This window comes from Macaca thibetana, chromosome 19 (genome assembly GCF_024542745.1).
Source record: "Macaca thibetana thibetana isolate TM-01 chromosome 19, ASM2454274v1, whole genome shotgun sequence".
In the NCBI taxonomy this organism is placed as follows: domain Eukaryota; kingdom Metazoa; phylum Chordata; class Mammalia; order Primates; family Cercopithecidae; genus Macaca; species Macaca thibetana.
Window position 1 is genome coordinate 30,552,175 of NC_065596.1, and position 20,187 is coordinate 30,572,361.

At 53.9% G+C, this 20,187-nt stretch overlaps 2 protein-coding genes across 7 annotated transcripts in view; both read right to left on the reverse strand.

Annotated features, from left to right (window-relative positions):
- The window catches only part of IL4I1 (interleukin 4 induced 1), a 39,479-nt gene that overhangs the window by 4,833 nt on the left and 14,459 nt on the right, over positions 1-20,187 (reverse strand). The window contains exons 1-5 of one of the 6 annotated variants that reach the window (XM_050771495.1): positions 16,322-16,420; positions 10,845-10,967; positions 7,292-7,525; positions 1,162-1,400; positions 420-532 (exon numbers count right to left, since the gene is read on the reverse strand). In XM_050771495.1, the coding sequence (XP_050627452.1) occupies positions 420-532; positions 1,162-1,400; positions 7,292-7,328 (389 nt within the window). In that variant the 5' untranslated portion in view covers positions 7,329-7,525; positions 10,845-10,967; positions 16,322-16,420. Of the gene's footprint in view, positions 1-419; positions 533-1,161; positions 1,401-1,495; positions 2,156-2,183; positions 3,914-7,291; positions 7,526-10,844; positions 10,968-16,321; positions 16,421-20,187 lie in introns of those variants that run through there. The other 5 variants (XM_050771498.1, XM_050771496.1, XM_050771494.1 and 2 more) reach the window with 5 other exon arrangements.
- On the reverse strand, positions 13,444-16,361 carry NUP62 (nucleoporin 62). The gene has a single exon (XM_050771509.1). The coding sequence runs from the start codon at positions 16,359-16,361 to the stop codon at positions 14,796-14,798; it is 1,566 nt and encodes a 521-aa protein (XP_050627466.1). The 3' UTR covers positions 13,444-14,795.

The window sequence follows — 20,187 nt, forward strand, 5'->3', positions numbered from 1 at the left end:
GGGGGGTTGGGCTAGATTTAGGGTGATGAATGCTAAGGGATGGGAATGAAATGGGGACCAGGATTAGGATTAAGTTAGGAATGGGAATAGAGCCTAGCTTAGAATCGGGAAGGGAGACAGAGTTTGGGTTGGATGGGGGTTTGAGATGAAGAAGGAGCCTGGGGCTGGAGTGCCTGAGGGTGTGGGGGCGGTGGAGCTGCAGGCCTGGAGGGGCCAACAGAGGAGCTGGCTTTTGCACCAGGCAGGGCTAGCTGGGGGTCTGGTTGGACTAGGTGGCCCGAGCATTGCCAGAGGCCCAGTGCTGGCGCCGGAGGCAAGACTGAGATGGGGATTAGGCGAAGGATGCCTGCTGTGGCGCGGGCATGGAGCTGGGGAGCTGGCTGAGTCTAGGCACACAGGTGGGTGGGTTGCCAGGTCACCTGTGAGAGCTGGGCATGCGCATGGCTCCCAGCTCCCCAATCCAGCCCGTGTTCTGGTCCCGGTAGGTGAAGATGCGGCCCCCGATCCTGTTATCTGCCTCCAGGATGGTGACCTGAGGGAGGCGGTGGGGCGAGGAGGGCCCTTCAGCTCCACCCACTGACCATTCCCTGCCCCCTCCCACCCCGTGCCAGCCCCCTGCCTTCTTCCGTCCCCACAGTGGCACAGGAGACTAGGAGAGGGTCCCCTTCTGTATGGGGGGTGGGGGAACAGAACCAAGTGGGCAGCTCTAGAGTGCAGCAGGAAGGCCGCCGGCTAGACTGCAAAGGGACTTCCCAGCTCGGGGAGTTGGGAGATAACCCATATGCACAGAAGCCCCTGGGATGGCCCATTCTCATTCTTGGATTTCAGTGGGTAGGTCCGTGGTTAGACCTCAGGGCACACATCCCCTTAGTGGAGTTTCCTCTCCACCAACAGGTGCCCCACCCCAGGACAGGAGCTCTGAGCCAGTGAGGCTTCCCTCTGGGATGAAAAACGTGGGACAGGAAAGTCTAGGGCCTCTCAGTGCAGACACGTGACAGCAGGGGGCTTGGGCCTCACCCTCAGACCACGGGGAAAAGTAGCCTCTCCCTCCACATCCCCACCCCCACCTTCTCAAGCAGGAACGGGGCCAGGTCCCTCTGCCCAGGGACTCCAGCCTGCAGCAGGAGGGACTCCAGGTAGACTGCAAGCAGTGCTTCCCACCTTATGTCCGGCATCACTGAGCATCTTGGCAGCCACCAGCCCGGCCACACCAGCGCCGACCACAATCACCCTCTGGGGCTTCAGGGTCCGATTGAGCCCCCAGGTCACCACCTCGAGCAGCTGCTCATAGTCAGGATCCTGCATGCATTTCTCGAAGGGGTCCCGGCTGCGTTCAGCCTTCCAGTCCCGGGAGGCCGCCAGGCTGAGGAGGATGGGGACGAGGACGAGGAGGCGCAGGGCTGGGAGGAGGAGGACAGGGTCAACGGGTACGTGGCAGGTTGGGGGAGAGGAGTTCTACTCACTTGTCCCAGAGCCCCCTCCCCTGCTTACTCACCCAACGGGGCCATGACTCTCGGTGGGAGATGGCGTCTGGGGTGGAGGAGAAGGGAGGGCTATTGTGGCTGAGGCCTGTGACTGCTGGAGCCTGACTCTGTCTCCCATGGGCTGCCTAGCTGCTGGAGCCAGCCCTCCCCCAATCACTGCCCTCTTCTCTGGACCTGTGTCCCCCAACCCCATTCTTTCAGAGTCCCCTGGACCGTCCATGCCTCCCTCCTCACTGGTCTCTACCTCTGCCACAGCTCTCTCGGGTTCCTGTCTCTTTCTCTTCTTTTCCCTCTTTCTTTTTTCTTTTCTTTTCTTTTCTTTTTTTTTTTTAACAGTCTTTCTCTGTCATCCAGGTTGGAGTACAGTGGTACGATCTTGGCTCACTGCAACCTCTGCCTCCCAGGTTCAAGCAATCCTCCCACTTCAGCCTCCCAAGTAGCTGGGATTACAGACACCCATAACCACACCTGGCTAATTTTTGCATTTTTAGTAGAGATGGGGTTTTGCCACGTTGGCCAGGCTGGTCTCGAACTCCTGAACTCAGGTGATCCACCCACCTCGGCCTCCCAAAGTGCTGGGGTTCCGGGCGTGAGCCATTGCGCCCATTTTCCCTCTTCCTCATCTCCCCCACTCGTTTCTCAGTCCCTGTTTCTGTGGGTCCTGTCTCTCTGTCCCCCCACCACTGGCCGTGTCGCTACCTTCAGCTCTCGGTGACAGCAGGACGGCGCGGTCCTCTCCACCGCCCTTCACTGTGTCTGCTGAGGCCCTTTCTCTCCCCTTAAACTGGAAGAGCCCCGCCCACCCCTCCTTTTGGGAAACGCCGAGGGAAATGAAACTGGTTTCCTGGAGCTGCTCTGGTCAAATGCTCAGAGTTTAGTTGAGGTTGGAGAAAGGTGGTCAGAGGAAGTTAATCAGTCTATTTTCTTCCTTTTGCCCCAGATAGTTCTGGGGTGGTTTGGAGGCCAGAAATAGATGCTCAGGTAACCGTGTCAACAACGGGAATCCCCCTCGGCCTGCCCCTGTCCCTCATCACCGGGCCCCTTGTTTCTATCCTCCCCTGTGCTCTCTCTGCCTCCTTGATTCCCACGGCATGGGGACAGAGTGGGTATGGGTCCCTGGGCCAGGCCCATTTTCCCCTCCAAGTCCCTCTCCGTCAGGTGTCGCCAAGTCCTGCAGGGTTCCCCATGGTTCTGCTTCCCTCTCCACTTGCCACCCAGAGCCTCAGTCTCCCCCTCTGTCAAATGGGCGTAGCAGTGGGGCTGGCAGCCGTGAGCTCTGAGCCCGCCCTCCCCTCTGTGGCTCCCATCCACAGCTGTTAAATGGGGACGTCCCAGTGTTTTAGGATCAAGTGAGTGAATCCAGGTTAAGCTCTGTGGCCGGAACCTGGGGCAGTACTGGAAGCTGCTCCTTTGGAAATGCCAGCTGCTATGGCCGCAGGGGCACTGGGGGGTTCTGTGAGTGGCCACCCGCCACAGGGAAGTGCCCAGGCTTCACCCATCCCTGCCTTGAGAACCACCTCGGTGCTCAGGGCAAGGAGTGGGACGGCACATTGAAGTGGGTGGGGTGGAGAAACAATAGCAGGGACTTTCCTTGGGGTGGGGGAGAGGGAGCCAGGGGCTCAGTGAGGAGAAAAACCAGAGGGAGGCAGATTCTCTGCAGCAAGGGGTCAGGTGGGTGGGTGGGGGGGCATTACCAAGAAGGAAGATGGGTAACTCCAGTGGTAAATCAAAGAGGGATGCGGTTTATGGCCGGGAGGGGCTGGGGGGTGAATGTGAGTAAGAAGGCATATGATGCAGGGGCGGGAGGCTGTGGCAAAGGGAAATGATCAAAGAGCTGGACGGTTCAGGGACCGAAAGAGCTTGGGTCAGCAAAAATAGTGACAAGGGCCGGTGGTGGCTCACGCCTGTAATCCCAGCACTGTGGAAGGTCGAGGCAGGCGGATCACCTGATGTCAGGAGTTCAAGACCAGCCTGGCCAACGTGGTGAAACCTGGTCGCTACTAAAAATATAAAAATTAGCTGGGTGTGGTGGCATATGCCTATAGTCCCAACTACTCTGGAGGTTGAGGCAGGAGAATTGCTTGAACCTAGGAGGCAGAGGTTGCAGTGAGTTGAGATCGCGCCATTGCACTCCACCCTGGGTGACAGAATGAGACTCCATCTCAAAACAAACAAGCAAACAAAAAAACAATAGTGACGAGGGCTGGGCGCGATGGCTCACTCCTGTAATCCTAGCACTTTGGGAGGCTGAGGTGGGAGGATTGCTTGAGCCCAGGGGCTTGAGACCAACCTGGCCAAGATGGCGAAACCCTTTCTCTAAAAAAGAAAAAAAATAGTAACAAAAATGTTCCCATGGCTATCACCTGATTGGAGGCCGCCTGGTGCTCAGGGCTTTGCACCCATTGTAACCCTCACAATGCCTACATTTGAGGCCAGGCACAGTGGCTCACGCTTGTAATCCCAGCACTTTGGGAGGCTGAGGTGGGCGGATCACTTGAGGTCAGGAGTTCAATACCAGCCTGGCCAACATGATGAAACCCTGTCTCTGCCAAAAATATAAAAAATTAGCCTGGCGTGGTGGTACATGCCTGTAATCCCAGCTACTCGGGAGGCTGAGGCAGGAGAATCGCTTGAACCCAGGAGGTGGAGGTTGCAGTGAGTCAAGATTACACCGCTGCACTCCAGCCTGGGGGACAGAGCGAGACTCCGTCTCAAAAACAAAAACAAAAAAAAAAACAATGCCTGCTTTTTTTTTTTTTTTTTTTGAGATGGAGTCTTGCTCTGTCCCCCAGGCTGGAGTGCAGCGGTGCAATCTTGACTCACTGCAACCTCCACCTCCTTGGTTCAAGCAATTCTCCTGCCTCAGCCTCCCGAGTAGCTGGGACTACAGGCGCCCGCCACCACTCCTGGCTAATTTTTTTGGTATTTTTAGTGGAGATGGGGTTTCACTGTGTTAGCCAGGATGGTCTCGATCTCCTGACCTCGTGATCCTCCTGCCTCAGCCTCCCAAAGTGCTGGGATTACAGGCGTGAGCCACCACACCCAGCCCAATGCCTGCATTTGATAGTTGAGGAAACCGAGGCTTGGAGATGGCGAGAGGGTGGGGCAGGAGGACCCTGGGGTACAGAGAGGGAAAAGGCTTGGCCTAGGTCTCAGAGCTTCATTCACAGTAACATGTCGAGTATGAACGCAGCGGGATTGGGGCCTTATTCGCCTGTGCCTCGGCCTGGGTCCCACAGCGGGGAATGGCAGTGCTGACATTCCTCACCAAGTCGGGCGGACCCCAGGTCCCCGGTCCCTGCCCAGCAGCTTGTTCAGTCCTAGAGCCACATAACAGTGGAAAGGACCATGGAAAAGGGTGGAGGCCCACAGCCCACTGCCTCCTAGGACATGTCCCAGGAGTTTTTGGGTCTCCAGAGTGGGTGGGCTCCGGCACCAAGCCCCTTGTCCTTATCACACAGGGTTGTTGCACAAAGCTCCTCTGGTTCTGGGCGTATGTGCAGCTCACCTAGGTGGACTTCTGGTTTTTTTTTTTTTTTTTTTTAAGAGACAAGGTCTCACTGTCACTCAGGCTAGAGCACAGTGGCACAATCACGGCTCACTGCAGCCTCAACCTCCCGGGCTTAAGCAATCCTCCCACCTCAGCCTCCCTAGTAGCTGGGACTACAGAACTGCACCACCACACCTGGCTAAATTTCTGTACTGTTTGTAGAGATGGGGTTTCATTATGCTGCCCAGGCTGGTCTTGAACGGCTGGGCTTAAGCGATCCTCCGGCCTCAGTCTCTGGAGTAGCTGGGACCACAGGTGCATACCACCATGCACCGCTAATTTTTTTTTTTTTTTTTTTTTTTTTTTTTTGAGACGGAGTCTCACTCTGTAGCCCAGGCTGGAGTGCAGTGGCCGGATCTCAGCTCACTGCAAGCTCCGCCTCCCGGGTTCACGCCATTCTCCGGCCTCAGCCTCCTGTGTAGCTGGGACTACAGGCGCTGCCACCTCGCCCGGCTATTTTTTGTATTTCTTAGTAGAGACGGGGTTTCACCGTGTTAGCCAGGATGGTCTCGATCTCCTGACCTCGTGATCCGCCCATCTCGGCCTCCCAAAGTGCTGGGATTACAGGCTTGAGCCACCGCGCCCGGCCTGCACCGCTAATTTTTTTTACTTTTTCATAGAGACGGGGCCTCACTATGTTGCCCAGGCTGGTCTCAAACTCCTGGGCTCAGGTGATCCACCTGCCTTGGCCTCCCAGAGTGCTGAGATTACAAGCATGAGCCACTATGCCTGACCCCCTTGAGCTTTTTTGTGCATTTCACATCATCTTCATTCAGCATGTATTGCTTTTGTAATTAAAGAAAAAAAAAATCCCAATTAATGTTAGTTTGAAGCAATACATCAGACAGGCCAGGCGCCCCAAGTGAAGAGCAGAGGGTGCAAGTCAGCTGGCTCAGGACTGATGCCTTTCCAGAATGCTCTGTGGCCCAGGTTGGAGTGCTGTGGCGCGATCTCAGCTCACTGCAACCTCCACCTCCCGGGTTCAAATGATTCTCCTGCCTCAACCTCCCGAGTAGCTGGGATTACAGGCGTGCACACCACCACGCCCAGCTAATTTTTGTATTTTTAGTAGAGACAGGGGTTTCTCCATGTTGGACAGGCTGGTCTCAAAGTCCTGACCTCAGGTGATCTGCCCACCTGGGCCTCCCAAAGTGCTGGGATTACAAGTGTGAGCCACCATGCCCAGCCTCCAGAATCATTTCTGATACTACTAAGGAAATTGATGTTCAGGTTAAATTAGGTTTAGGGATAAGGGTGGAATTAGGGAAAAGCGGTTTGGATAGGTGAGTGGGAGACAGGAGGGAGGGGAGGGGCAGGTGGAGGAAGCAGACGGGGATGGGAGGAAAGGCCCGGTCAAGTATCTGTTGACTTCAGCTGGTTTGGGGATATTCTGTTTTTTTAAATGGAGTTTCTAGAAAACAAGGTTAATCCTCCCAGACAATGGTCTTCGGTGGGGCAAATCCTACCTTATTTGGTTGACTTCTAGAACCACAATGATGGTTTCAATGGGGTTTAGGTCATATCTATACAGCAGCCAGACACCTGGCCCTGGCCCTACGGGGCGGGGGGGTGGCCTCGCGGCCCATCAGGGCAGGTAGTTTTGATGAGGACTGCACAGATGTGCTGGGGACCAGGCTCCTGCCTTACGTATATACGCATTCCCTTCTCTGAGTCTGTCCAAAGACCCTAAGTGGTCAGTATTAAAACTCACTGGCCAGGCGCGGTGGCTTACACCTGTAATCCCAGCACTTTGGGAGGCTGAGGTGGGCTGGCAGATCACAAGATCAGGAGTTCGAGACCAGCCTGGCCAACATGGTGAAACCCCATCTCTACTAAACATACAAAAAAATTAGTCGGGCGTGGTAGTGGGCGTCTGTAATCCCAGCTACTCAGGAGGCTGAGGCAGGAGAATGGAGTGAACCTGGGAGGCGGAGCTTGCAGTGAGCCGAGACCACGCCATTGCCCTTCAGCCTGGGTGACAGAGCGAGACTCTGTCTCAAAAACAAAAACAAAAACAAAAAAAACCCACAAAACTTTCACCAAGGCTTGGGTGGGCAGGGCCTGGCCAGGGGATGACCTGGGACCTGGGTGGGAGTCAGGGGGTCCAGGCCCAGATGGGGGAAGGGACTCAGGGATCGGAGAACAGAATTAGTGAGTCCCTCGATCTTTGGCCTGACCCCAGGACAGGGGCCCCCTTCCCATAGAACCCTCCTTCCTGTTTCCAGAACATCCCAGGGCCCCAGGTGGGGGCACTCACTGCATGGCTGGCTCTGGGGGGCTCTCTCAGCACCCATGGCCTTTCTGGTTAGCCCAGGACAGAAGTCATCGTTGGGCGTGTGTGGAACCAAGGTGAACGATGGTGGCTTTGTCCTGATGCCCTTGTTAGGTCAGAGATGCCAGGTTCCTGGTGTTGGGGTCAGAGCAGTTGGGAGGCTGTGAAAGGCAGGTCCCCCTTTCTCAGAAGTGTTTTATTATGGAAACTTTCAAACATCTAAAACCAGAGTGAGCAGAGGATGAACCCAGGTGAATTCATGGCTTCACACAGCCTTCGTTTCATTCACATCCTCTCCCTCCCTTCACTGGGTTTATTTTAGAGCAAATCCCAGACACCATATTGTCTTTTTATTTTTTGAGACTGAGTCTCGTTCTGTCACCCAGGCCGGAGTGCAGTGGCGCAATCTTAGCTCACTGCTGGTTCAAGCTCACCGCTGGTTCAACCTCCACCTCCCAGGTTCAAGCCATTCTCCTGCCTCAGCCTCCCGAGGAGCTGGGATTACAGGCACAGGTCACTACGCCCGGCTAATTTTTGTATTTTTAGTGGCGATGGGGTTTCACCATGTTGGCTGGGCTGGTCTCGAACTCCTGTCCTTGGGTGATCCCTCCCGTCTCGGCCTCCCAAAGTGCAGGGATTACAGGGCTGAGCCACTGCGCCTGACCATGTTTTGCTTTTTAAAAACTACAATATCGGCTGGGTGCAGTGGCTCATGCCTATAATCCCAGCACTTTGGGAGGTCGAGGCAGGCGGATCACGAGGTCAGGAGATCGAGACCATTCTGGCTAACACGGTGAAACCCCATCTCTACAAAAATACAAAAAAATTAGCCGGGCGCGGTGGTGGGCGCCTGTAGTCCCAGCTACTCAGGAGGCTGAGGCAGGAGAATGGCGTGAACCCCGGAGGCGGAGCTTACAGTGAGCCAAGATCGCACCACTGCACTCCAGCCTGGGCGACAGAGCGAGACTCCACCTCAAAAACAAACAAACAAACTACAATATCACTATCATATTTTAAGATGGCAGCCATTTCTTTTCTTTTCCTTTTTTTTTTTTTTTTGAGAGAGTCTCCTGACCTCATGATCCACCCACCTCGGCCTCCCAAAGTGCTGGGATTACAGGTGTGAGCCACTGTGCCTGGCCATCTCATCATTTTTGAAAAAACAATTGGTTTAGGCCGGGCATGGTGGCTCACGCCTGTAATCCCAGCACTCTGGAAGACTGAGGTGGGCAGATCACCTGAGGTCAGGAGTTCAAGACCAGCCTTGGCAACATGGTGAAACCCCGTCTCTACTAAAAATACAAAAATTAGCCGGGCATGGTGGCGGGCACCTCTGTAATCCCAGCTACTCAGGAGGCTGAGGCAGGAGAATCACTTGAACCCAGGAGGCAGAGGTGGCTGTGAGCTGAGATCATGCCACTGCACTCCAGCCTAGGTGACAGAGTGGGACTCTGTCTCAAAAAAAAAAAAAAAGAAAGGCTGGGCGTGGTGGCTCACGCATGTAATCCCAGCACTTTGGGAGGCCAAGATGGGTGGATCACGAGGTCAGGAGATCGAGACCATCCTGGCCAACATGGTGAAACCCTGTCTCTACTAAAAATACAAAAATTAGCCAGGTGTGGTGGCGGGCGCCTGTGATCCCAGCTACTCGGGAGGCTGAGGCAGAGAATGGCGTGAACCCGGGAGGCGGAGATTGCAGTGAGCCTAGATCATGCCACTGCACTCCAGCCTGGGCAACAGATCGAGACTCTGTCTCAAACAAACAAACAAACAAAAAAACTGCTTGGTTTGTATGCAAATCAGAGTCCGTATTGCATTTGAGTGACATTGTCTTGGTCAATAGAGTCACTTTCAGTTCTGTGAATTGAAAGGAACTAGGGTGTCTGATGAGACCCCAGGGCACCAGGCCAGTCCCCAACAAGGCAGCGCACCTGGTCTGCTTTTTGCCTTGAGAAATCTTTGGCATTTGAGAGGGTTCAACCTGATGGTGTCTGGAGGGGAGATGGGACGAGGGCGCCCACGTGGGTCACTGTGTTTGGAGTGACCAGGGCCCTGGTGTGCAGAAGCCAAGGGTGTGGTCCTGTGGGACAGGCAGGGGAACAGCTGGGGTCACTGAAACCTGGCTGGGGGGCTGGCTGCTGCGTAAGAAGCAGACCCGGCTTCTGAGCGTGAGGGCTTCGCTTCCTGGGAGGTTCCGTGGAGAGACGCTGCCGTGAGTCTGAGGGCAGATTTTGAAAGCACCCTAACATTTTTGGGGTTTACTAAAAACTTGGGAGCAGTGGTGTGCTGAAGCTGAGTCATACCAGGTCATAAGAGCTGAGTTACATTTTCAGGAGTTTCGGCTTTTGCTCTGCAAGCCATTCATTATTTATTTATTTATTTATTTATTTATTTAATTTATTTATTTATTTATTTTTTTTTTGAGACGGAGTCTTTTTTTTTTTTTTTTTTTTTTTTTTTTGAGACGGAGTCTCGCTGTGTCGCCCAGGCTGGAGTGCAGTGGCCGGATCTCAGCTCACTGCAAGCTCTGCCTCCCGGGTTTTTACGCCATTCTCCTGCCTCAGCCTCCCGAGTAGCCGGGACTACAGGCGCCCGCCACCTCGCCCGGCTAGTTTTTTTTTTGTATTTTTTAGTAGAGACGGGGTTTCACCGTGTTAGCCAGGATGGTCTCGAACTCCTGACCTCGTGATCCGCCCGTCTCGGCCTCCCAAAGTGCTGGGATTACAGGCTTGAGCCACCGCGCCCGGCCCATTCATTATTAAAAAATAAATTGTATCGATGATTAGATTGTACTAAAAAAGAATCAAAAGTCATCATTCCCTCATGATTTGATGGTTTGACCACATATTATACTACTATATGTGCTGGGTTTTTTTTTTTTGAGACAGAATCTCACTTTTGTTACCCAGGCTAGAGTGCGGTGGTACGATCTCGGCTCACTGCAACCTCTGCCTCCCGGGTTCATGTGATTCTCCCACCTCAGCCTCCAAGTATCTGGAACTACAGGCAGGAGCCACCACGCCTGGCTGATTTTTGTATTTTTGTAGAGACGAGGTTTCGCCATGTTGCCCAGGCTGGTCTCAAACTCCAGAGCCCAAGTAATCTACTCCTCTTGGACTCCCCAAAATGCCGGGAATACAGGCATGAGCCACCACACCCAGCCCCCATTTGCCACTCTTTTTTTTTTTTTTTTTTTTGAGACGGAGTCTCGCTCTGTCACCCAGGATGGAGTGCAGTGGCGCGATCTCTGCTCACTGCAAGCTCCGCCTCCTGGGTTCATGCCATTCTCCTGCCTCAGCCTCCTGAGTAGCTGGGACTACAGCGCCCGCCACCTCGCCCAGCTAGTTTTTTTGTATTTTTTAGTAGAGACGGGGTTTCTCCGTGTTAACCAGGATGGCGTCGATCTCCTGACCTTGTGATCTGCCCGTATCGGCCTCCCAAAGTGCTGGGATTACAGGCTTGAGCCACCGCGCCCGGCCCCATTTGCCACTCTTATCCCTAAACAGGGAAAAGCAAAGCAGTAAGAGCTGAGATTCACCTTTAAAAGCCTCTGATTCCAAATTTAGTCACCAAATATGTTGTCTTCATATTAATTAATGAGGAACTTAAGGAAAGGCCATTTGTCGGGACTGGCAAGGAAGCACGTCTGTGTATTTTCTTCCTGGAAAGGGAAATTGAAATTACAACGGAGCCATCACCCACGGTGGCACCCAGTCAGTTGCTGGTGCTGCGATCTTGGGATCCCTCCTAGACTCCCCCAGGAGGCCTGTTGGGACCATTTCCCACATGGCTTTGGGGCAGAGCCCCTGATTTAATGGAATCACTTGTGTTATTCAGAGTGGGGTGCTCAAGATCCCTTGGGGTATGGGAAGAAAATGTAGAACTTAATTTTCGTATTTTTTGAGACGGAGTGTAACTTTTGTCGCCCAGGCTGGAGTGCAATGATGTGATCTCGGCTCACTGCAACCTCCGCCTCCCAGGTTCAAGTGATCCTCGTGAGGAGCTGGGATTACAGGCACCCGCCACCACGTCTGGCTAATGTTTGTATTAGTTATTTATTTTTTATGTTTTTGACACGGAGTCTTGCTCTGTCGCCCAGGCTGGAGTGCGGTGGCACCATCTCTGCTCACTGCAAGCTCCGCCTCCCGGGTTCACGCCCTTCTCCTGCCTCAGTCTCTCTGAGTAGCTGGGACTACAGGCGCCCGCCACCACACCCAGCTAATTTTTTTATATTTTTAGTAGAGATATTCACTGTGTTAGCCAAGATGGTCTCAGTCTCCTGATCTTGTGATCCACCCACTTCAGCCTCCCACAGTGCTGGGATTACAGGCGTGAGCCACCATGCCCAGACCCTATTTTTTGTATTTTTAGAAGACGGGGTTTCACCATGTTGGCCAGGCTGGTCTGAAACTCCTGACCTCAGGTGATCTGCCCGCCTCGGCCTCCCAAAGCTGGAATCTGTTCTTATTTTAAAAATGTAACTGTAAGAAAGCAATTAAGCATTGCTAAGCTTTAATATGCAAAATAGGAAATAGTATGCAAAATAATAGGAAAATATACATATAGACTTTGGAAATATATGCTCAAATTTTTCTCGTCATGATTGTGTGGACCCTGCCAACGACCTCTTTGTGGGCATTTTTTGGTACCTACAGCACCAGATCAGGACCAGCTCTGAAAATAGATGCTGAAGGCACAAATGTAGGTAAAATGCAAACTGCTTCCTGCCTCCTAAGGGGACTCAAGCCCTCCCTTCCGGCAGAGGGGGCAGCATGAGTCAAGGCCTATGAACTGCACAAAGAGGTCCCTGCTGTAGGTGACAGCTTTCAGAGAGAAGTAGCTGGGGTTGTGGGGTCTTCCTCTGGTTTACCATGCCCACCACACACACCCATGGCTTCTACTTAGACACAACTCCTGTCCTTCAGAGCCCAAGATGGCCCAAGGAAATTTTATTCATTTGGGACATAGTTTCGCTTTATCTAGGCTGGAGTGCAATGGCATGATCTCGGCTTACTGTAACCTCCACCTCCTGGGTTCAAGCGGTTCTCCTGCCTCAGCCTCCCGAGTAGTTGGGATTACAGGCGCCCACCACCTAATTAGCCACCAGCTAATGTTTGTATTTTTAGTAGAGATGGGGTTTCTCCATGTTGGTCAGGCTGGTCTCGAACCCCCGACCTCAGGTGTTCTGCCAGCCTTGGCCTCCCAAAGTGCTAGGATTACAGGTGTAAGCCACCGCGCCCAGCCGGTCCAAGGAAATAATGACTCATGATGATGACTTCGGGAGACTTTTGGAACCTGGGCCATAAATCTTCCAAGCGTGGCCCACAGATTGACATGAACAGGTTGAGGGAGGCCGAAGGGGTACACTTCCCACAGCCCAGAAGATCTGAGTGCTTAGGACCATTCCAGTCCACAGAGCGAGGCTGCAGGGCAGAGGAAGAGCATGGGGCCTGTGTCTTTAGCCCCAGGTGCCAGGAAGGAATGCTGCCCATGCCGTCTGTAGCCACTGGACTAGCGCCTTAGGGATGGGGCTAGATGACTTAACGTGTGTTTTTTGAGACAGTGTCTTGCTCTTGTCGCCCAGGCTGGAGTGCAGTGGCAGATCACGGCTCACTGCAGCCTCTAATACCTGGGCTTAAATGATCCTCCCACCTCAGCCTCCCAGGCAGCTGAGACACAGGTGCGTGCCAGCATGCACAACCAACTTTTTTGTAGTTGGTAGAGATGGGTTTCACCATGTTGCCCAGGCTGGTCTTGAATCCCTGACCTCAAGTGTTCGCCTATCTCGGCCTCCCAAAGTACTGGGATTACAGGTGTGAACCACCTCGCCCAGCCATATTTGTGTATATTCTATGACGTAACAGTCACAAACACCAAGGGCCCACTCCCCGTGGTGGCTTCACTCGCGTGTTCCTCTTCTACCACCAGGCACCACCCCTTCCCGGAGCAAACCACAATTTGCATTTTCTATTACTCCGTCTCATCAAACAAAAGCTGCTTCATCACATGCTCCTGTGTCTATGCAAGCACTGCTTGCCCCTGCGTTTCACGTGAATGACACCCCTGCAGAGTCTCCTGAAAGCTGCTCTTTTTACTCAAGTTTCTCCTCCTAACATTTATCCATATTAACAGCAGCCTTTTTGGTTTCACAATACATTTATTTAGAAAAGCAACATACAGTAATAGGTATTTCAGAGAATGCAGCAAAGGATAAAGACAAATACAAAAGACACTTGGGATACAACTGCTGGCTTCTGCCTTCCACACACAGTGGATTTTACTGTAACTGACTAGAGTCACTCTGGTGCCAGGAAGTTCAGAGCCACGTCCGTGGCCACCACTGGCAGCTGTGGCTATTTCTGTGGACTGTTGTTATGCCGGGCTTCATTGTTCTTTCATTTAATAATGTCCCAGTCACATTTGTTGGACTGGGCTGGGGACATACAGGGGAACAACAGTGGGTCTCTGCCCGTGGGAGCTCACAATCTAACAGCGAGACGGACGCAAACGGCTAGCACAGGACAGCATAGCAAATGTTACCCAAGGTACAGGCTCAGGGTGCTACGGGGACCTGCAAGAAGGCCACCTGAGCTTTGGGTAGCTGGGAAGGCTTCCTGGAGGAGGTGAGGCCCAGAGGTGGGGGTAAGCCTGGGCCAGGCAAAAGGCAGGCCTCTGTGTGTAGGCCCCTCAGCTGACCTGTCTTCTGTGCAATTCTCGATCCCACTGTTTGTTCTATTCACACTGTGCTGCTTTGTCTTGGTGGTTAGCTTTCACAGGCACACACCTCCTACTCCAAAACTTAGGCTGCTGTCTCCTGGGACGCTTTTTTTTTTTTTTTTGCGCGACAGTCTCTGTTGCCAGGCTGGAGTGCAGTGGTGTGATCCTGGCTCACTGCAACACCTCCCAGGTTCAAGTGATTCTCCTGCCTCAGCCTCCCGAGTAGCTGAGATCACAGGCACCCACCACACCTGGCTAATTTTTGTATTTTTAGTAGACACGGGTTTCACTATGTTGGTCAGGCTGGTCTTGAACTCCTGACCTCAAGTGATCGGCCTGCCTCAGCCACCCAAATTGCTGAGATTACAGGCGTGAGCCACTGCGCCCTGCAGGCTTTGGAGGTTCTCTTACATTTGGTATTTTTTCATGACACCTATGACTACGCTTTGGAGAGAGCGGCTGTCCCCGCGACCCTGGCTGGGACCAAGACCACCACTGTGTCTCCATCACCAGGTCGAGCCAGGATGAGGTGGGCGGTCGCAGTGGCTGGAAAGGGGCCAAAGACACTCAAATAAAAGCCACAGAAGCCACACCCATGAGGCTGCTGCCTGGGCAGAGGGCTCAGAATACTTCCTACATGGAAAAAGGCAAAGCACACAGCAATTGTCTCAAGGGCAGTCACGTGAAAGAAAGAAACATGTATCTTGCCACAACCCCAAACTAGACAACAGGGCGCGTTCCCCGCATGGAACTCCCAGGGCCCTGCTGTCGCTCAGTCGAAGGTGATGCGGAAGCTGCGCTCCTGCTCCTTGCGCCGGCCCTCGCACACCTTGGTCACCTCCTCCACCTTCCTCTGCAGCAGGGCCGAGTTCTGGTCGATCCACTGCAGCGAGCCCATGTGCGCGTTGAGGATCTTGCAGATCTGCTGCAGTGGGTCGCTGGTGTCGGCGGGGGCCCCGGACGTATTCAGGTGCTCGATGATGTCCTTGAGGTCCTGGGCCATGCGCTTGAGCTGCGCGTCGATGTTCTCGGCCAGCTTGTAGGTTTTCTCGCGCTCCTCATCCGCGTGCTGCAGGTAGATGGTTCCGCTCTGCTCCTTTACCAACTCCTCCAGCGGGCTCAGCAGGTCTTCCAGCTCCTTCTGCTGGGACAGGATGAAGTCGAGCTCCTGGTCCAGCCTCTTCTGGTCCAGCTTCACCTTCTCCACCTCGCGGTGCAGGCTGGTGATCTTCTCCCCGTTCTCGATCAGCGTGCGGTCCCAGGCGTTGACCTGGGTGGCCTGCTGGAGGAAGTGCCGCTCCTGGTCCTCTAGCTCCAGGCTCCATTTGTTGATCAGGCTCTCCAGCTGCGCGTAGGTCATGGCGGAGCTGGCGGCCGCCCCTGCAGCTGCACCAGGGCCAGGTGGAGCAGTCACAGCGGCTGCCGTATTGCTGGGGATCCCAGCTGGCGCCAGTGGTTTTAAATTCAAGGCAAAGCCGGTGGTGCTGCTGCTGCTGCTGGTGGCCGCGGCGGTGGCAGTGGTGGATGTTGCTGTGGAGGCGCCCGAAGCTGCTCCAGGTGCCTTTAAGCTGAAGCCCTGTGTCCCGGCAGCGGGGGCTCCCGCGGTGGTCGCAGGGGTACAGAGGGAGAGTCCGGTGGTGGCAGACGAGGTTGGAGCGGTTGCTATTGATGCAAAGAGGGTGGGCCCAGTACCGGTGGTGGTGGCTGTGGCTGTGGGAGCAGCTGGCTGCGTGACGGCTGCTGTGGTGGCTGCTGGCGTGGCCGGAGTAAAGGGCAGAGTGGCAGGTGCAGTGGGCTGGGCTGAATTCCCCGCTGAGCCAATGTTGAAACCGGAGGGCTGGGCCGTGCTTCCACCAGTGAATGAGAAGCCTCCAGATGTGGTGGCTGGAGCCACAGAGGTGGTGGAGGGGCCAAACACAAAGCCAGTGGGTGCTGTGCCCTGGCTGGAGGTGACAGTGCTCGATATGGCATTAGTGAGGTTGCTGCTGCCCAGCCCAAAGCCACTGGGGTTTGCCATGGCTGGGGTGGCAGCTGTGTTGCTCAAGTTGAGCTTTGAAGCACCGATCCCCAAAGAAAATCCAGTTCCCCCCGAGGCAAGAGTTGCTGTTCCAAAAGTGAAGCCTGTTGTCTGTGTGGCCGGAGTCTGAGTGGCGAGTGAGAACAGGCCGGTGGAAGGGGTACTTGTGGTTGGTTGGGAGGGAGCCCCAAAATTAAACCCTCCAGTGCCAGAGGTGGAGAAAGAAAACCCTGTAGCAGGTGTGGTTGTCGCTGTCTTTGCAGTGCCGAATGTGAACCCACCTGTAGGGGCCCCAGTGCCTCCAAAATTAAACCCGCTCATGGCTCCGGACTCTGGTGGCGGCAGCTACTCTGGCTCCCAAAGCAAATCCGCTGGCGTCTGCGACCTCGGGAAGATTTCTAAAGCAAAGGAAGTGACACTGTCAGATGGCAGTTTTGGAAAGGCAAGCCCAGTGGCATGACTGGGCACGGCTGGTTTGGAGGGTGGTGGGATGGGATTATGATACCATGCAGCAACCCCCCTTCGTCCTGTGTAACCTAAACCAGACTCTGCTACATCGAGAAGGATCCAGAAACACAAATGCACGCTCCAGGGGTCAGGTACGAGGAGCCGGCGTGCTAGGGACGTGCATGGCCACGTTCAGCACAGTGGAAAGTTCCCACTCTGGAGGATGAGACGGGAGAACAGGACCTTGGACCCACTTCAGCCCGAGATCAGATTTGAGGCACTGCCACAAGCGGGACTAGGACACAGAAGAAGAGCTGTAGGACCTGCTTCCAGCGTGGGACCCAGTAAGGTTCCCTGGCTGACTCTAGCGGGGTGTGAGCAGATCAGCTCTTGCCACCCTGAGGGCCTCTCTGGACGTGAGAGAGAGAGATGGGGCAGGGAACCCAGGCTGGATGGCAGGATCTGGGCTGCTGAAGGTCCCCCAGGCCCACACCTGTACTCTCTAAGAGCAGGAGAGGACGTGCCCCTCCTAACTCAGGGGAGGGTCTGAAACCCATGTGCTCAGAGCACAGATGCCCCTGGCCACAGTGACTGGCTCGAGGATAAACTGAGACCTGAGCCAGGCAATCAGAGCCTCCCCTGGGATTTTCTCCATGCTCAGAAGGCAGCTGCCTCCTTCGCCTCTAAGTGTGGTGCAGGGGATTGCACCTGGGCCTCCCTTGGACACCTTCTCAACCACCTGCAGACACTGGGACATCACCGGAGACCATGAGCCCCACCAGAGATGGATGGGGTGGGGAACAGATAAAGAGCCCCCGAGAAGCCCCATGGGCCAAACATTTCCCTTCAGTCCAAACTGACTTGATGTTGGTAACGTCTAACCGAAAAATCTCCAAGTGGTGCCATGTATCAGTGGGATGGTGAGAAAAGGGTGAGAGGGAGTGCTGGATAGGAGTGTTTTTTTTCTTTTCGGAAAGGGTTTTGCTCTGTCATACCAGCTGGAATGCAGTGACATATCACAACTCACTGCAGCCTCAAGCTCCGGGCCCCAAGCGATCCTTCCACCTCAGCCTCCCAAAGTAGCTGGGACTACAGGTACATGCCACCATGTCCGGCTAATCTTTTTTATTTTTTGTAGGAACGGGATTTCACTCTGTTGCCCTGGTCTTGAACTCCTGGGCTCAAGCGATCCTCCCTCTTTGTCCTCCCAAAGTGCTAGGACTATAGGTGAGAGCCCTCCAGATGATCAGAAGCATCCTTAGAAGATGGGTTTGACTGACTGGAGAGGGAAGAAAGCTTGTGGTGGCAAGAGCAGACTGGAGTGATGCGCTTTGGAACCTGAAGACGGGAGAAAGCCAGGAGCCAGGGAAGGCAGAAGCAGCTCTAAAAGCCGGAAATGGAAAGAGGGAGGCCCTGTCTAAAAAACAAACAAACAAACAGAACGAACAAAGTCATGACTGAGAAGCCAAGTGCCTGGCCCAGAGAAACACCCACGACGTCTGTTTCCTCTTCCCTCTCTCCAGGCCAGTTTTTAAATTGCTTGGTGTCTGTCCTCAGGAAATCCCCTTCTAGCTTGAGGAAGAGGAAACCTACCTCACTACCCCCACTCCTTCCACTGCACCCTTCTGCCTTCCACAGGCCCCTAATTTTTGTTTCATCTGCTCCTCCTCCTCCACACAGCCAAGCAAGTCTGGGGAGATGACCCCAGGGCCAGCTGCATGCGCTCTGCCTTGTCCCAGCCAGCAGATCTCAATGGGCGCCCATCAGCACTGACTGGAGCATTTAAAACACCGAAGGCTGCCAGCTCCATGAAGCCAGTCTCTCCAGGGCTAGGATGCTGGCCCTGGCATTTTCATAAAGCTCTCCTGGGGGATTCTGAGAAAGGCTTCTTCAACAGGCCATGGCAAGTGCCTGAGCCCCCAGGACTGTTGGGGCCCAGCCCGGCCTGCATCCATTCCTCCCGTTGTGGGACAGAACAAAAGTCCTCACTGCTGAGCCACCTCAAGTCGGTGTGTTGTTACTGGCAGCTAAAGGCATCGGAGCAGCTACACCTACACATCTCAGTTCTTAAAAACTCAGCTTAAAAAAGCTTTTGCTATTAATAAGTTATAGCTAAAATTTCCAAGAAGAGCATTTATAAAAAGCTCTTTGCAACTATGAAAAAACTACAAGGAAAACAATCTTCTGTGGGGACTTGTCTGGCTTAACGGTTCACCTTTTTTTTTTTTTTTTTTTTGAGACGGGAGTCTCGCTCCGTTGCCCAGGCTGGAGTGGAATGGCACGATCTTGGCTCACTGCAACCTCCGCTTCCTGGGTTCAAGCAATTCTCCTGCCTCAGCCTCTGAGTAGCTGGGATTACAGGCACATGCCACCACACCCAGCTAATTTTGTATTTTTAATAGAGACGGGGTTTCTGCATGTTGGTCAGGCTGGTCTCAAACTCCCAGCCTCAGGTGATCCACCTGCCTCAGCCCCTCAAAGTGCTGGGATTATAGGCGTAAGCCACCACGCCCAGCCAACAGTTCACCATTTATTAAGTGCCTCGTTGGTTTCTAATACTTCAGGTGCCAGGGATCTATTCACAATGGTGAACCCATACAGATCCAGCTCTGATCCATGCAGTTTAGATGTAATATGGCCAGGCGCAGTGGCTGACGCCTGTAATCCCAGCACTTTGGGAGGCTGAGGTGGGAGGATTGCTTGAGCTCAGGAACTCAAGAACAGCCTGGCCAATATAGCGAGATCCTGTCTCTACAAAAAAATACAAAAATGAGTTGGCTGAGATGGGAGGATCACTGGAGCCCAGGGAGGTGGAGGCTGCAGTGATTGTGCCACTGCACTCCAGCCTGGGCAAAACAGTGAGACCCCATCTGAAAAAAAAAAAAAAAGTTAGATATATCATTACTCACCGTTTCCTAAAAGCAAACTTTGGGGCAGATCCATTTTACAAATGAGAAAGTGAAGCCCAGAGTGGTTAGCTAAGCCATGGCCCCTGCCCTCGAGGCAGCCAGAGTCAAATGTCAGCTCTATAATCAGGGATCAGGGCTGGGTTACATGCTGTGGGAGCAGGTTCCAGGGAGGAGCTGAGTGTTGCAGATGTAGCATCAGCCAGGGAAAGGATGGGGAGGGGAGAGGAGCTGTCCAGGCAGGAGGAAAAGGCCTACGGGAAGACAGGGAGGCTGAAACAGCAGACATGCCTCTGGGTGCTAAGTGATTTGGTGCTTCGGAAGGGAGATGTTTATGTGTGAAGGACTGACTTGCCAAGCATGAGCTGTTCAAATCTGCACATTCCAAAGAGAGAAAATGGCCCTTGACCAGCTCTGAGAGAATCTCTGTTCTTGAAATGTCCTGCCAGGTAAGAGCGTCTTTGTTTACCTGGAGCCTCAGGCCACTCTAGGGAGTCCATGTTAACGCTGTGACCTACAGTGGGGGCTTTGGGTCATACGGTATCAGCACAACCTCTGGAGGGGCTGGAGAAAGCAGACCTCAGTTTAGCCACACAGGTGCTCCATGCCTACAGAACCGCTCCTCCCCACAACCCGGGCCGCCAACACTCCGTAAGTGTTACCACACACTGTTGCTGGGAGAACTGAGCGCTGTCCACGGAACTCTCTACCTGGAGAGGAGAGCTGGAAGCTCGTGCCTGGTCTCTCTCGGAGCTTCTGCATCTCTCCCCTTTGCTGTTTTCGGTCTGTTTCGT

What these genes read in the sequence shown, in the direction of transcription:
- NUP62 (XM_050771509.1), bottom strand. Translation starts at nt 16,361, where the DNA reads ATGAGCGGGTTTAATTTTGGAGGCACTGGGGCCCCTACAGGTGGGTTC.